This window comes from Lontra canadensis, unplaced genomic scaffold (assembly GCF_010015895.1).
Source record: "Lontra canadensis isolate GAN:19392208 unplaced genomic scaffold, GSC_riverotter_1.0 scaffold39, whole genome shotgun sequence".
Classification (NCBI taxonomy): Eukaryota; Metazoa; Chordata; class Mammalia; order Carnivora; family Mustelidae; genus Lontra; species Lontra canadensis.
In genome coordinates, this window is record NW_022631033.1 from 13,798,709 (window position 1) to 13,814,850 (window position 16,142).

The following is a 16,142-nucleotide window of genomic DNA, read 5'->3' on the forward strand; positions in this document are numbered from 1 at the left end:
TTCCTCCTCTCAAGGGTTTTATCAGTTTTTACTGGACAAACTCGTGGTTTTTGTTTTTTGTTTTTTGTTTTTTGTTTTTTTAACTCGTGGGTCACATTTTCCTCTCTATTTTGTAGGTTCCTTGAAAGGAGGGCCTCACATCCGAACATCTCATTTCCCCTATATTGCCTGTAGTAGATGGTTGGTACCTGTCTGTAGAAGTAACAGGGGATAATAAGCTCAGTGGGTAATTTCCAAGAAGGAAAAGGACAGTTCCTCCAATTTGTGTCACCCATTCTTCCCGAGGACAGCAGAAAGAACGGAAATAGGCATGACAGACAGGGATCACACTCCTTTTAAGAATAATGTCATCTTCCACGATAAGCTCTTGTAACTCACAACCTGTTCTCTGTGTATAAAGTTCCATACCTGAAACCAATGGAGTGTGAATTCCCTTGAGGTACGGGACATTTCCGCAGACATCATGCAAATTATTGTGTCCTAATACGGTGATTTCCCAAGGTTACCAGGTCTTAATTCAAAAATACCACATTTTCATAATACTTTTTTTTTTTTTAGCATTTGCACTTAATAAATATTCTTTACAAATCCATTCAACACATGTAGCCAGAGGAGGTGAAGCACAATCCTGCTTTCTGAAACCTTCTGAGGTGCATCTGGGAACCCTCTTTTGTAGCTCACGTTTGCATTGTACAGCATTTGAGAAACGTAAACGTTCCCGTAAAGCTCTCGTAACATACAGTATCTAAACCAGCCTAACAGAGTGTTTCTGCTGATCTAGCCAAATAAATGCTGATCATTTGGGTTTTTTTTTTTTAAGATTTAAAAAAAAATTCATTTCTTTGAGAGAGAGAGAGCATGAGCAAGGAGGAGAGACAGAGGGAGAAGCAGACTCCCCACTGAGCTGGGAGCCTGACCCAGGGTTTGATCACAGAACTCCAAGATCATGATCTGAGCCAAATGCAGGCACTTAACTGACTGAACCACCCAGGTGCCACCTTGAGCTGTCCGGCTTATTACCTACATCTCTCACTATAACACATGATCTTAAAACTTAGTGGCTCCAAATACATTTATTATCTCACGGTTCCTGTGCATCATGAATCCAAGCAAGGCTCAGCGGAATCTTCTAGCTCACGGTCTCACAGGCTGGCGGTCCTCAAGGTGGTAGCCAGACTCAACTGGAGAAGGATCTGCTTTCATGCTCACTCACGTGGTTGTTGGCAGGACTCGGTTCCCTGTTGGCTGAGGGCCAGCGGCCCCCCTCGTTCCTTGAATATGGGCCTCTCCCTAGGTCAGCTTATAGCATCATGCTTGGCTTCAGCAGGAAAGCCACGAAGCACCAGGGAGGGAGGGACACACCGGTTGGCAGTCGCAGCCCTTGGTGATCTGGTCCCAGGTCCTACCCGTCACGTCCTCTCCCTTGTATTCATTGGAAGCAGATCACAAGGTCTGGCCCATACTGAAGGGACAAGAACACGAGGAGGGGAGGATTATTACTGGTCAGCCACAGTTAGGAAAACTTTTGTAAGACCATAAATTTCTATTTGGTAGAGGATGAATTCTGTATTTTGAGTCGACTTGCAGTTAGATGTTGGAAGCAATATAAATATTACACATTTGGATCGCCAGAGACCTGAGTTATAACAAATTTCTTAAACTGAGAAGTTTAGGCTCTTATTGGCTGGTTTCTGCCCTTTCCCCTTATTTTCCAGAAAGTAAAGCTGCCCCACCGTGATGATGTCCATCAGGGCTGGAGAGACCATCCGATCAGGATTGTTCCCTCCTGCATCTCTAGACATTGATGCCAAGCCTTTTTTTTTTTTTTCTCCTGATTACATGAGATAGGCCTCTTCTGTGTGCTGAAATACTTACATCTTTAAATATGAGTGTTCAAAATACAACGTTAGAAGAAGCTCAGCTTTTGTTCCCAGTGGCTGTGGAGTGAAGGTCCCAGGCCCGAGGCGGTCATTGCCGTGTCTGACCAACCCAGGCCATTTGGTTAATCACTCAGAACCGTTCTAAGCCCTAAGGGACCCAGGCTTCCCAGCTGAACCCCTTCAGTTTAGTGTTATCCCTTATCCTTAGAGACCAGGGTAGTTAGACATTTCCAGAACCAGCCTGGGCCCTAGAGATTCTCGTGTCCACATCAGATCACCTCAGATCATTGTCTGGGTGTTGACTTACTGCGGCCTTTGGGGCCAACCAGAAACACTGAGCTTGGGGTACATTAAGACTGAGACTCCCACGCAAAAGCATTTTAAACACAGGATATGTACCTGGACATTACAGCAAATTGATAAATTAATTTCCCTATCCTACTTCGTCAGGAGTAGGTTCTCATATTCGTACAGTGCCCAACTCATATGACCCAACCTTTTGGATAGTGATTTAGTCCATAGAGATGACCAAACGGCAGCACAAAGCGAAGTGGTCAGCGCCATGAAAACAACTTGTATTATTCACAGTTCCCAAGGGAAGGGGCAGGCCACCCTCTCGGGGCCACAGTGGGAAGCTCCTGGGTCCGTCTGGAGGCAGGAGTGAAAGCAAGAGCACAGACCAGAGCCTTTGTTGGAGGAATGGGCCAGGCAAAGTGGGCAAGTCTGAGCAAGCTCAGGGCTGGTACTCTGAATAATTTCATGGAGAAGGCAGCTTGTGAGTCATTGCAGAAGAGGGCTCTTTGCACTCCTTGCAATTTCTATGCAACTTTTAAACCTACCGTTGCACGGGTTCTTCCACAGAGACTCTCAATGGGCTGGGAAATTTTTTTTCCCCTTTAAGAGCTCCCTGGGTGATTCTCGTATCCAACAGACAGAACCAAGAACGGGGCCTTAGTGTATTCTCCAAGCAGGACTAGGGTTTGGTTCATTTTTATTCTTTTTGTTTTGGTTTTTTGGCTTTGTTTTTGTTTTTGGTTTTGGTTTGTTTTTAGTTTTCAAATCCACTACGGACCGACTGATACTTTTGTAAAATACAATAAAAATGAATTATTTGGAAAATGGGAAAAAAGGATAAAATGCAAGCCCGAACACTAGTAGAGTCAACAATATACAATAACTGTATTGAATTGCCATAAACATTTCAAAGTGTTTTCTCATGATTTCTCCACTGATTGTGGTGGACGTGTAACAGAGTTCGGGATCTGGGGTCGGCCAGCAGAGACATTGAGGGGCGCCGATGTCAAGGGCAACATGGCAAGAGTGTCCTGTATTAAGTAAAGGGAAACGTGTGCCATGGGAAGTAGATTGGGTTCAGATCACTCAGGACCTTGAATGCCGGCATCAATCATTTGGCTTTTATTCTGTAGGTATTGGGGAGCCAGGAAATTCTTGAGAGGAATGGCGGGACCCCGGTGAAGGAAGCTTCCTTTGGCAACGTTGTGTACGATGGCTTCACAGTGAGGATAAATTGTTAACAAGGATCTGAAATGGGGTGGATGGTGTGGTGAGCCACTGGGTAAAATCAAGCAAGAACTCTATCCGATTTCTGGCGAGGTCACTTCATAAATACTAAGGAACTGCTTGGAGGAGATAAGAATTAAAGCTAGCAACTTCTTTTTTTAAATAAACCTTAAATGATCCAAAAAAAGTCATTAAATTCTAAAATATAACCCACCTAATGTATTTTCAGAAACCACACAGATTGAAGATCCACGAAAACAGTGGAGGGGGGAGCAGGAGAAGATGCTCAAGGACTATCTCTCGGTGGCTCAGGACACTCTCAGGACCCAGAAGGAGCTGTACCACGTGAAAGAACAGAGACTTGCCTTGGCCCTCGATGAATATGTACGATTAAACGATGCCTACAAGGAAAAGTCAAGTTCTCACACCAGCTGTAAGTACAGTGTGAATGCTCAGACTCTGGAAATGGGGACCGAAGTGTAGCTAAGGGAAGGCCAGTTGGGTTTCAGTGGAATTTCATCTTGAGTCCTGCTCCTTTGTGGGCAGAAGCCATGAAAGGGGGTGAGGGCACCCCGCAGACTTCACAGCTGAACCCCTCGACTCCATTCCAGACCGAAGTCCCCACCCCTCCCCCCAATTTGCTGATAAGGAATCCCTTCTACTTTTTGCTCCTTCCTCTGCGTGATTGTCTTTTACTTATTTATGAGTTCGTTTTCACCTGTTAGGATCCAGGCAAATAATTTGGCCCCCTTTGCTACCCTTGTACGATTTTTAGCGGGAGGTGCTGGAACTGTTGGCCGGGATGAAGTTTCTGTTGGTCACTCTCTCACATCTCAGAAGGTGATCATCTGGAGCTTTTATCTAAAGAAGCAGTATGGATGGGCTCAGAAGTTCTAGAAGTTTCTGGGGAACGCACAGCTCTGACCAGCTGCATGTACCGTAGGGTCTTCTAAGAGTTTAGATGTAGGCATGAACTCTGGAGAGCAGTAAGCTCCGTGGTCTTTATGACATTCCTCTTTCTTGAGTTTTTATGAAAAAAATGATAAAGGTTTGAAGATTACTTTTTATATCTAGGTGTCTGATGAATGACAATAAAGGAATTCTAAAGTAAGTATCCACAGAAGCATGTAAATCTCGTTTTTAGAGTTTGTAAATTCCAAGCCGAGAACAAGTTCTGCAACTTGGAGAAGTTACTTTTTTTTCTTTTCTTTTTTCTCTCCGAAAAGTATTCTCAGGCTCTTCATCCAGTACTAAATATGATCCCGATATTTTAAAAGCGGAGATCTCCACTACACGCTTAAGGGTAAGGTATATATTTTTTAATCGTGGTTCTCTGTTTAACACATGCATAGAGTCTGAAGGTGGTGGGAGGGACTTCAGTGGCCACCCGTCCTCTCCATTGGGTGCGGGAACCTCCTCCATCCACTCCCGCCTCCACCCCCAGGGTGGCGGTCCTACCTTGGTGACCACATGTTCGGTGATGGAGAATGTCGTTACAGAGGCATGTGTCCCGTTACTGGGCAGCTCTGTTATCTACAGTAGGTTAAGCGTATTCTATATACCTCGTATGTTAAATATACTTATTTAACATAATATTAATATGACATTTACAATATGCTTAGCATATACTGAGTGTATTAAATCAACGTTCAAGTCTCAGGAACTTCCCTTATCATGCTAAAATGTGCCAGGGTTCGGTGTAGTTGCTTTCCCCCAGGACAGCCCAGTACTTACGGGTGCCCACAAATCGTGTTCCCACATCATTCCTTCTCGAAGGTGAAACTTTACCGGTTCGTCACACTTCCTCATGGATCGATTCCTGATCTTTACCCTAAATCTTTTTGACCGCACTGCTGCTAAGACCAGAGCTGCTTTATCCTTGATTTTTGGAGTCTTACAGACTGTTATCAAGAAAATACATTCGTGCAGCCGGGATCCCAATCATGAAATACGTTTTTCCCATGACTGCGTCGTCACTGTCCTTCTCCTTAAAGGTACCACTGGCCTCAGGCAACACTGTAGGCGAATTTTTTGCTTGCCTCTTTTGAATTTTCTAAAACTGGAATGCTGCCGTATGTATTCTTTCCTGGCCTCTTTTGAACACGTCGAGATTCATCCACATTTGCCTTCATTATGGCAAGTGTTCCACTTTGGTGTACGTACCGTAAATTCTTTCTCTCTTCTACTATTGATGTAAATTAGGGTTTATTTCACTTTCTGGTCACTAAAACATGTGTCTTGGGGCGCCTGGGTGGCTCAGTGGGTTAAGCCTCTACCTTCGGCTCAGGTCATGATCTCAGGGTCCTGGGATTGACTCCCATATCGGGCTCTCTGTTCAGTGGGGAGCCTGCTTCCCCTCCTCTCTCTGCCTACTTGTGATCTCTCTCTCTCTCTCTCTCTCTCTCTCTGTCAAGTAAATGAATAAAATTTTTTTAAAAAATATGCCTTAATATACATTTCTGTGATATATATCTTCGGTGCACATAGGCACACATTTTCTTTGTTATGAAACCAGGAGTGGGATTGCCGTGTTGGGAAATAGACATGCTTCACCGTTAGCAGAGGCTGAGAGAGGGCTTTGGGTCTCTGACTTCCTAATATCTACCCTTAAAGCCTACGTTACTTTCTACAGATAGCTTTTGTCTTCATCCCACAGGTTTTGAATTTTGTATTTTTGTTATCAGTTCAAAATATTTTCTAGCTCTTTATGATTTCTCATATAAAGGTTTTAATTTTTAAACAGTTGGGGATTTTCTTATCTTTTTTTCTTTTCAGGATTTCAGCAGAATTTCCCACTGTGTATTTCTCAGTTCTAAAACTTCTATTGGATTATTTTTTATCTCTGCTTCCTTGCCCAATTCCGTGCATGGATTTATAATTTTTTGAATAAAATAATCACAGTTAGCTGTAAATTCCATGTCTTTATCAATGTAGTGTCTTGATCTCCTTTCTGTTGGTTTCTTCAATTTGGTCTGTTTTTTTCCTTTCGTGACCTTTGGTCAAGCCTCTTAGAGCTGCTTACTTTTTATTAAGAGCCCTATGTTCTATATGAAGACGTGTAAGGGTAATTTGAGGTTTGGGATGATCTTGTCATCCTTCTGGGAGGATTTAGTGTTGCTTCTTAAGGGCAGTTAGGCCAGAGGCAGGTAACCGTGATTCGGTCATGGTTCAAGCTGAAATCTGGGCTTCATTCCTTTTCAAAGAGTAGGTTTCTTTCCAGTTTACCTTTTCTCTTAGGGCAGAGGTCTTCAAAATCTCACCAGAACTTTGGGGATATTTTTTGAGAGCTTCCTGCTCCATGGAAGCCGAATTCCAAATCTCTCCCCTGAACCTCTCAGCTTTGTGGGACCGCCAGTAGCTAGTTCTCTGTACCTGTGGCTTCAGTCACTGTGTTCTCCCAACTTGTCAGCTTCTCTGTTATACACTTGAATGCCTCCGAGGAAAAAGAACACCAAGTCTGGATCCTGACTATGGGCTTTCCTTCCTTTTGGGTTTTTGACACAAGTTCTTGCTGCCTTAGTAGTTCTCCAGCATCTTCCTATAGATGTTTTGTTTTATATTCTTTTGCACAACTTCTCTGTTTGCTCTCAGAGGAAGAGCATGAGAAAAGTGTGTAGTTTTGAAAGCTAAACCTCTCTTTGGATTTCTTGGTTTAATTTATGAAAACATTAGTAGAAGCGTTCTGTGTCATTCCACCAGAAACAAGAAAGTCCTTCCCTCCAGAGGAGGCTCTAAGAGAGTCCTAGTTAGCTGTAATGGAAGATCAGAAGTGACACTCTCTTTGTCTCTTTCATTAGTGAATAGGTGCTTACTTAACACTTCCTGTCAGGGTAAATGCCTTTTTAAAAATGCTCCCATAGCAAAGTGGCCCTCATGGTCTATGTTGCTGTTGTCGTGGTTTGAACACTGGAGCAGATGGTGCCTTCACTCTGCTGTTTGTGCACATTTTGGCCAGGTAACACTTTCAGAACACCCCAGCCATTCAGAAGTGGATGGGTAACTTGTCAGAGTCTCATAGATTTTGCTAACCTGACCTTTCTTGGCCTGCCTGCCCTGTCAAAATCCCTGTGTTGGCCAGTCCATTTCACAGATTAATGCCACAGAAATAATAACTCACGATTGAACTAATAACTCTTCATTGCTTTGGTGTCTTGAGTACGTACCTGCATTTTTGGTCACTAACAATTTTTCAGGCACAAACACTAACTTCATCTTCATTATTTTGATGTCACAATATTCATAGATGTCCTTCATTTGTTTTACTGAATTAGAGCTAGTTGGTCAAGTATTGAGGAACTAGGTATTTAGGAACATCTGTCTAAAGCATCTGTTTTATAGTGTGGTCATAGGTATTGGTGATAATTGGGTTTTCTTTTCCTTGGTCACACTGGATAATAGTACTTCTTCTTTTTTTTTTTTTTTTAAGATTTTATTTATTTATTTGACAGACAGAGATCACAAGTAGTCAGAGAGGCAGGCAGAGAGAGAGAGGAGGAAGCAGGCTCCCTGCGGAGCAGAGAGCCCGATGTAGGGCTCGATCCCAGGACCCTGGGATCATGACCTGAGCCGAAGGCAGAGGCTTTAACCCACTGAGCCACCCAGGCACCCCTGGATAATAGTACTTCTTGACAGCTTATTTCTCATTTTTGAAATGGTGAAATAAATAAGCCAATGCTTTTTATTAATATACTCATAACTTTTAGCGGTGGTATTTAATTTCATGAGAAAATGTTTCCTACGAAGAAGAATGTAAAAGCTTTTTTACTGTAAACTTTATTATTTCTACAGCGAAGTCCATTATTTCTCAGTAAACTGGGGGAAAAACTATTTCATTTATTCATAATAGGTACTTAGACCATAGATAGGGAATAGAATGTCTCATACAAACTAAAACTTAAATTCAGCTGATATTTTAAAAAATTCATACTCCATACAAACATTCATGATAAAAACTCTCAACAAAGTGGGTTTAGAGGAAACACACCTCAACACAATAAAGGCCGTATATGGAAAACCCACAGCCTAGCATCGTACTCAGTGTTGAAAAACTGAGAGCTTTCGCCTAAGGTCAGGAACAAGACAAGGATATCCACTCTTACCACTTTTATTCAACATAGTACTGGAAGTCCTAGCCGGAGCAGTTAGACAACAAGAAGAAATAAAAGTCATCCAAACTGGTAAGGGAGAAGTCAAACTTTCACTATTTGCAGATCACATAATACTACATATAGAAAACCCTAAAGACTCTACCAATAAACTGCTCAAACTCAGAAGTGAATTCATGCAGAAACCTATTGCATTTCTGTACACTGATAATGAAGCATCAGAAAGAGAAATTAAGGAATCAATCCCATTTACTATTGCACCAAAAATAATTAAAATACCTAGGAATAAACTTAACCAAAGAGGTAAAAGACCTGTATTTTGAAAACTGTAAAACATGATGAAATAAATTGAAGACAACAGAAAGATATGGAAAGACATTCCATGTTCATGGAATGGAAAGAAGAAATACTGTTAAAATGTCTATACTACCCAAAGCAGTCTACCCATTTAATTCAATCCCTATCAAAATACCATCAGCTTTTTTCACAGAACTAGAAGAAACAATCCTAAAATTTATATGGAACCACAAGAGACTCCAAATTGCCAAAGCAATCTTGAAAAAGAAAAATGGAACTAGAAGTATCACAATTCCAGACTTCAAGTTATGTTACAAAGCTATGATAATCAAAACAGTATGGCACTGGCACAAAAATGGACACACAGATCAATGGAACAGAATAGAAAGCCCAGAAATAAACTCACAGTTATGCAATCAATTAATCTACAATTAAAGAGGCAAGACCACGCAATGGGAAAAAGACAGTCTCTTCAACAAGCGATGTCGGGAAAACTGGACCATTTTCTTACAGCATACATAAAAATAAACTCGAAATGAATTAGATATGAATGTGAGACTTGAAACCATAAAAATCCTAGAAGAGAACATAGGCAGTAACTTCTTTGACACCAGCTGTAGACATGTCTCTTGGGGCAAGGGAAACAAAAGCAAAAATAAACACTGGGACTTCATCAGAATAAAAAGTTTCTGCACAGCAGAGGAAACAGACAAGGAAGCTAAAAAGACAGCCTACTGAGTGGGAGAAGATACTTGCAAATGACATATGTGATAAAGGATTAGTATCCAAAATATACAAAGAACTTATACAACCTGGGGTGCCTGGTTAGCTCAGTTGAGCATTCCGCTCTTGATTTTGACTCAGGTTATGATCAAGCCCCATGTCAGGCTCCGTGCTTAGTGGGTAGTCTGCTTCTTTCCCTTTCTCCCTCTTCCTCTGCCCCCACTCACATGCATGCTCTCCCTCTCTCTCTCTCAAATTAAAAAAAAAAAAAAAATGCAACTCAACACTAAAAACCAAACAGTCCAATTAAAAAATGGACAGAAGACATGAGCAAACATTTCTCCAAAGAAGACATACAGATGGGCCAGCAGACATAGGAAAAGAGACTCAACATCAGAGATCATCAAGGAAAGGCAAATCAAAACTACAATGAGAGAGCACCTTACACTTGTCAGAACGGCTAAAATAAAAAACTCAAGGAACATCAGTGTTGACGAGGATGTGGAGAAAAAGGAACCCTCATGCGCTTTTGGTGGGAAAGCAAACTGGTGCAGCCACTGGGGAAGACGCTATGGAGGTTCCTCAAAAAATTACAAATAGGTTCTGTGCCTGCTAGTGGTGACCACATCACTGTGGGGTGGAGGTGTGGCACTGGCGGATGTGGCCTCTGGGCTGGGATGAACCGCAGTCTCGGCAGAGGCTGGGGAGCTGAGCCAGAGCCAAGGCCAGTATAGTGGTCGCAGTTGGACTGACCTTCGCTGCTGCAGGATTTGCAAGCTGTCATGTTTTGTAGGCCATGAAGCATAGGGAGCCTCAAGTAAAACGGGTTTTTCACAGTCTACCAAAACCTGCTTTCTGTGGTGGCTCTGACAGAGGTGGGGAGGGATCCAAAATGCCAAAATGAGAAGTAGCATTAATACCAGGCATAAGGTCTACTGCCAGTAGAGGAAACAGAAGAGATGCTCATCTATGAGTTATGCTTTTAAATCACCCAGACAAGGAGGGATCTCTGTACAAAGCAGCCAACGTCAGTGAAGCTAAAGACTTGACCAGAAGGTCAAGCTAATAAATGAAGAAAATATGGGATGAATTTTAGGTTGTTGTTCATGTATACAAGTGCCAGCTTTTTATATAGTAAGATGCCTCAAAGCAATAGATAAATAAATATCTAATCTACAATCCAGGAATTACACTACCGGGTATGTATGAAAAGAATATGAAAACAGTAAGTTGAAGAGATAGACGTATTCCTATTTTACTGCAGCACTATTTACAATAGCTAATATTTGGAAGGAGCCCAAGTGTCCTTCAGTTAATGAATGGATGAAGAAGGTGTGGTGTGTACACACACACACAGGAATATCATTTAGCCATAAAAACAAACAAAATCTTGCCATTGGAACAACATGGGTGGATCCAGAGAGCCTTATGCTAAGCAAAATGAGCCATTCAGACAAAGACAAATACCATAGTATTTCACTCATGGGTGGAATTTAAGAAAGAGGTGAACAAAGAAAAAGAGTAACAATGAAACAGTCTTAACTATAGAGAACAAACTGAGGGTTACCCAAGAGGAGGTCAGTGGAGAAGGAGTGAAATGGGTGAAGGGGGATTAGAATCCACGTATCTTGATGAGCACTGATATGGAACTTTTCAATCAAAGTAATAAAATTATTCACTGTATGTTAACTAAACTGGAATTCAAAATAATAATAATAATAATAGACAAAATTTAACCATAAATTTTTTTTTTAAATCTATGCTCCAAATTACATGTAGGTGAGATTTGGTGGAGAAAATAGTTGGTGAATTTTAAATTATTACTGTTGTTTATTAAAGGGAAGTAAGATGTTGGAAGTGTAAAAGAAAATCCTTAGAAATACATATGCATTTGGGAAATTTATTGAGCACTATGGCATATGCTGTGATCCAACTTTTAATTTTGTTAAAAAAAGAAATAATGAGGGCGCCTGGATGGCTCAGTTGGTTGAGCGACTGCCTCCGGCTCAGGTCATGATCCCGGACTTCCAGGATTGAGTCCCGCATCGGGCTCCCAGCTCCTTGGGGAGTCTGCTTCTCCCTCTGACCTTCTCCTCTCTCATGCTCTCTCTCACTCATTCTCTCTCAAATAAATAAAATCTTAAAAAAAAAAAAAATTAAAAAAAAAAATAATGAGACCCCTTTGTTTAAATTATTTGTACTCCAAACACATGGCTGGTTGGTGAGCATTGCTATTAAAAACAATGTATTATCTCTGCTCTCAAATATATTTGCTTGCACATTGTTAATACGAATTCACTTTGAATTATTTTTAGCAGTGGTGATGGACTTGGAAAAGTCAACTGTCATCTTACCTATTTGCAATCTTGTGCATAGATTTAAAAGAAGGGCAGTTCAATTAAGGTTTAGTTTGTCACTGTGAATAGAGTTAACTCACGTGCACATCAAATTATGACACTTTAACCAATGATGTCACAAACACAAAAATCCTAGCAATGTGCTTCAAAGAAAAGAACTATGCCTTCTGAGACTATAAATTGTTGCCAGTCAGCCTTGTCTCATGACTTGATGTGAGAGGTGTCTGTACACTCAAACTACATTAAAAATTTAGTTTATATCCTAAGTTCTTCCATCTGTGAGTTACCTGATTTCAGCATGCTGAAGGAGATAGAGCAGTTCTAACCCACAGCACCAAACTGTATATTAGATAAGGCTGTTACTCCTTTAGGATGTTCAGAAATAAATTTGTATTATTATAGTTGGTGTTGGGTTAGGAAACAGTACACCAGTCTTACTGAATCTTGAGTGAAATGAAGAATGATGTGACTTTGACTCATACTTGCTAAAAAAAAAAAGAAAGAAAGAAAGAGAGTGTGAGCAAGACTGAGAGAAAAAGAAGAGGGAAGTACTCTATTTAGAGCAAGAACTGGAGTTATCTCCTTCTTGATGTGCTCGTAACTTAAAATAATTAAAATTCACAGCACAGAAGTGCTTTTTTTCAAAAACCATATTCAGAATTTGAGTAAAATGACACTGTAATACTTAAGCACATTTACTGATTTCATGATATTTTCTTTCTTTCTTTCTTGTTAATGATTTTGGTCGCCTTTTCCACCATCCTGCAAGCTAAATAATATGTACTTGGAAAGAAATCCTTCATTGACACTGTGTGGTTGGAGAGGGGATGTTTAGCTTCTCCTCACCTAGATAAACTACCATATCAGTTTCTCTGGCCATGATTTTCAGTCTTCTCCATCTTCATTCATAAACATTCTTATATCCATAATGCCGATGGCAATTTATAAAATTAAATGCGATTAACTTCTTTAATGGGAAACTCTACAGTCTAAAGCAGACAGGAAAATGATATTTCATAAATGATCAATTTTAAATGATTCTGTAAAGCCTGAAAAACTCACTCTCTCATTTTTGAAAGGCCATAGGAGTTAAGCTTTGTGGAACTATATGTGGTAAAGATGTTGTAATGAATGTATACAAACCAATACTTATATTCTGATACTTTCCCTTGATACATACACAGCAACTACATTGACCTAATATGTTTGCATTAAATTTTGAAAGAATCAGTCTCATGAGGCCATAACAATGAGGCAGTGAAAAAAATAGCTATGTTATATGCATTTTGTGATCTTCAGCATTTTCAGGCACATTAATTTCTAGAGTTGAGGTTGGGAGACATGGTAGTATCAGCTTCTACTTTGTCAGAGAACCAGAATCTCAGAGAGCTCCTTCAAGATACAGAGAAATAGAATTATATGATTGAGATTAGCCAATTGGATCCCAGACTCAGATCTTGTGCCTTTAGAGAGACAAGGAAGATTGATAAAATGTTTTTATCAATCTGGGAGATATTTTGCCTAAAATGCAGGCTGTTGGAATCACATAAATATCTTCCTAGCTGCTATAGGAATTGTCTCCCAACAACAGACAAAGAAATTGACAAAATCTATGAAAACAACTGCTTTCACACATTGGATTAGAGGCAGTTGGACACTGTAATCCCTTACCAAAGGAAAACAGAAGCAGTGAGCCCTGAGATCACACTATCTCCAGTGTAGGAAGAAGGATTCAAATGTAGTCTACTGAAGCTGAAGAGTCAGAGGAGTAAAATTCAGTGAAGCAGAAGTATCTGGAATTTGTGGCAATCCTGGAGAGGAGACAGCTACAGAGAGAGAAGGAGTAAGAGAAAGTTGTGGCAATTTCTCATGCAATCTCCTCAAATCTTTGGCTGCGTAATCATGGTATAAAATACTACAAGGACAGGGAAAGAAAGCGGTAGGACAAGCAATTCTCAGAGCTCATAGGACTAGGAATAGTTTCCATCTACAAGCCAGAATGGAGAGACCTCCTAAGTTTTGGGGCAATAGAAGACCTCATTAGTGGGACCATGTTAGTCTAAGGCTAAAGGCTGCTCTGGAACTGCTGCAACAAAAAATTACAAGCAAACCTTGAATGGATCACATTTATTTAAAAATAACTTAACTGTGTGCTAGAAGAAAGTACAGGAGAGGCAGAAGGAACGGATCCCCAGGGGACATGAGGAAGCTTTCAGGGGAATGTGGATATATTCTTTATCTTGATATTCATGGTTTTGTGGGTATATACATATATCAACCCTTATCAAGTGTATAGTTTAAGCATGCTTACTTTATTATATGCCAGTTTTACACCAATAAAGCTGTTAAAAATTGCCAAGGATTCAAAGAAGCAAGAAAGTACGATGTATAACAAAAACAAGAAGTTACAACTATTATTTAATTAACAGGCAAACATATTAAAAATTATTACACACATGCTCAGTAATGTAGAAGAAAACATGGTGAGGAGAGAAAATAAAGATACAAAAAAGATCAAAATGGAAGTTTTATGGATTAAATATATAAGAAATGAAAAATACACTGTTGAGAACAACCTAAATGCTGAGTAAAAAGATCAGTGAATTTGAAGACATAGGAATAGAAACTGTCCAAAATGAATTACACAGATGAAAAAAGCCTGAAAAAATTTAACAGCACATCATTGTCCTCTAGCACAGTATTAAATGATCTAACGTATATGTTAGAGTCCCCACAAAAGAGCAAGGAGAGGAAATCACACAAAAAAATTTTTTTGAAGAAAAAAATTACTTAAAGAAATTAAAACTATAAATCCATAAGAACAGGAAGGTACTCCAAAGCAGAAGAAAACAGAGATCACACAAAGATATATCATAATTAAATTGCTGAAAATCAGTGATTAAAGGAAATCTTAAAAGCAGCCATATATATTAGACAATTGCAGTGGAACAAAGATAATAATTACAACAGACTTATCAGAAGCTATGCAACTTGCAGGGCAGTGGAGTGATATGTTAAAAGAGTACCTAACAACAACAACAACGTCAACTAAATTGTTTATACCTAATGAAAATATCTTTCAAAACTGAAGGCAAAAACAACCACTTCAAAAATGGGTAAGGGACTTTAATAGACATTTCTCCAAAGAAGATGTGCAGCTGTCCCATAAGCATATGAAGAGATGACAGATATCCCTGGTCAGTAGGGAAATGCACAATGGGATTGTGCAATCAAAGCCACAATGGGATATTATCTCACACTCATTAGGAAGTTTTTGTTTTTGTTTTTATCTCATGCATTGCTGATGGGGATAGAAAATCGTACAACCACTGTGGAAAATCTCTGCCATAGATTTTTCTTTTCAGCTTTGGGGAAAATTATTAAAAACATGAAAATCATTCTTAACTCATGAGCCATAAAAAATAAGGGCACAAGGGATGTTTGGCCCCCAAGCTGACATCTGATCTCTGCCCTGAGAAACCACTGAGAAAATATAGAGGTATTACTAAATAATGGGAATAAAATAGAATCATTAAAAAATGGAATAAAAATACAAAGGGCAGGAATAGAGGTAGAAAGGAAAAAAGCATATATGTGACAATTAGAAAACAAATATAAAGATAATGAATTTAAACCCAACTATATATAATTACACTAAATGTAAATGGTGTACATGCTCCAGTAAAAAGGTGGAAATTATCATAATGGTTGAAATAAGACTCAGCTTTATGATGGCTGCAAAAGAGCTATTTTAAATGTGAAGCCCTGTCTGGACAGGTTAAAAATTAAAGAAATGAAAAATATCTACCATGAAAATACAAATGCAAAGAAAGTTGCAGTTTCCATTATTAATATCAAAGTAAACTTTTAGAACAAGGCTATTTTTGCTAGTGTTTTATACCAGTAAATAAGTCAGTTCATCAAAGGACGTAAAGACAGAGGATCATAGGGGAAGAGAGGAAAAAAATGAAATGACAAAACCAGAGAGGGAGACAAACCATAATAGATTCTTAATCTCAGGAAACAAAGTGAGGGTTGCTGGAGGGAAGGAGGATGGGGGGATGGGGTGGCTCGGTGATGGACATTGGGGAGGTTATGTGTTGTGGTGAGCTCTGGGTATTGTCGTAAGACTGATGAATCACAGACTTGGACCCCTGAAACAAATAATACATTATATGTTAATAGAAAATAGAATTAAATCTTTTTAAAGAAGGGCATAAAGATGTATGTACGTAACCCTAAAGATATACACACATAGA

General features: G+C 39.8%; 1 protein-coding gene and 1 pseudogene across 5 annotated transcripts in view; both read left to right on the plus strand.

The window, feature by feature from the left end:
• Nucleotides 1-16,142, plus strand: part of WWC2 (WW and C2 domain containing 2) — a 202,057-nt gene that overhangs the window by 101,499 nt on the left and 84,416 nt on the right. For 4 of the 5 annotated variants that reach the window (XM_032869861.1, XM_032869862.1, XM_032869865.1 and 1 more), the window contains exons 3-4: nucleotides 3,631-3,834; nucleotides 4,628-4,704. In XM_032869861.1, the coding sequence (XP_032725752.1) occupies nucleotides 3,631-3,834; nucleotides 4,628-4,704 (281 nt within the window). Of the gene's footprint in view, nucleotides 1-3,307; nucleotides 3,398-3,630; nucleotides 3,835-4,627; nucleotides 4,705-16,142 lie in introns of all 5 variants that reach the window. The other variant, XM_032869863.1, reaches the window with a different exon arrangement.
• On the plus strand, nucleotides 10,222-10,592 carry LOC116874816 (annotated as a pseudogene).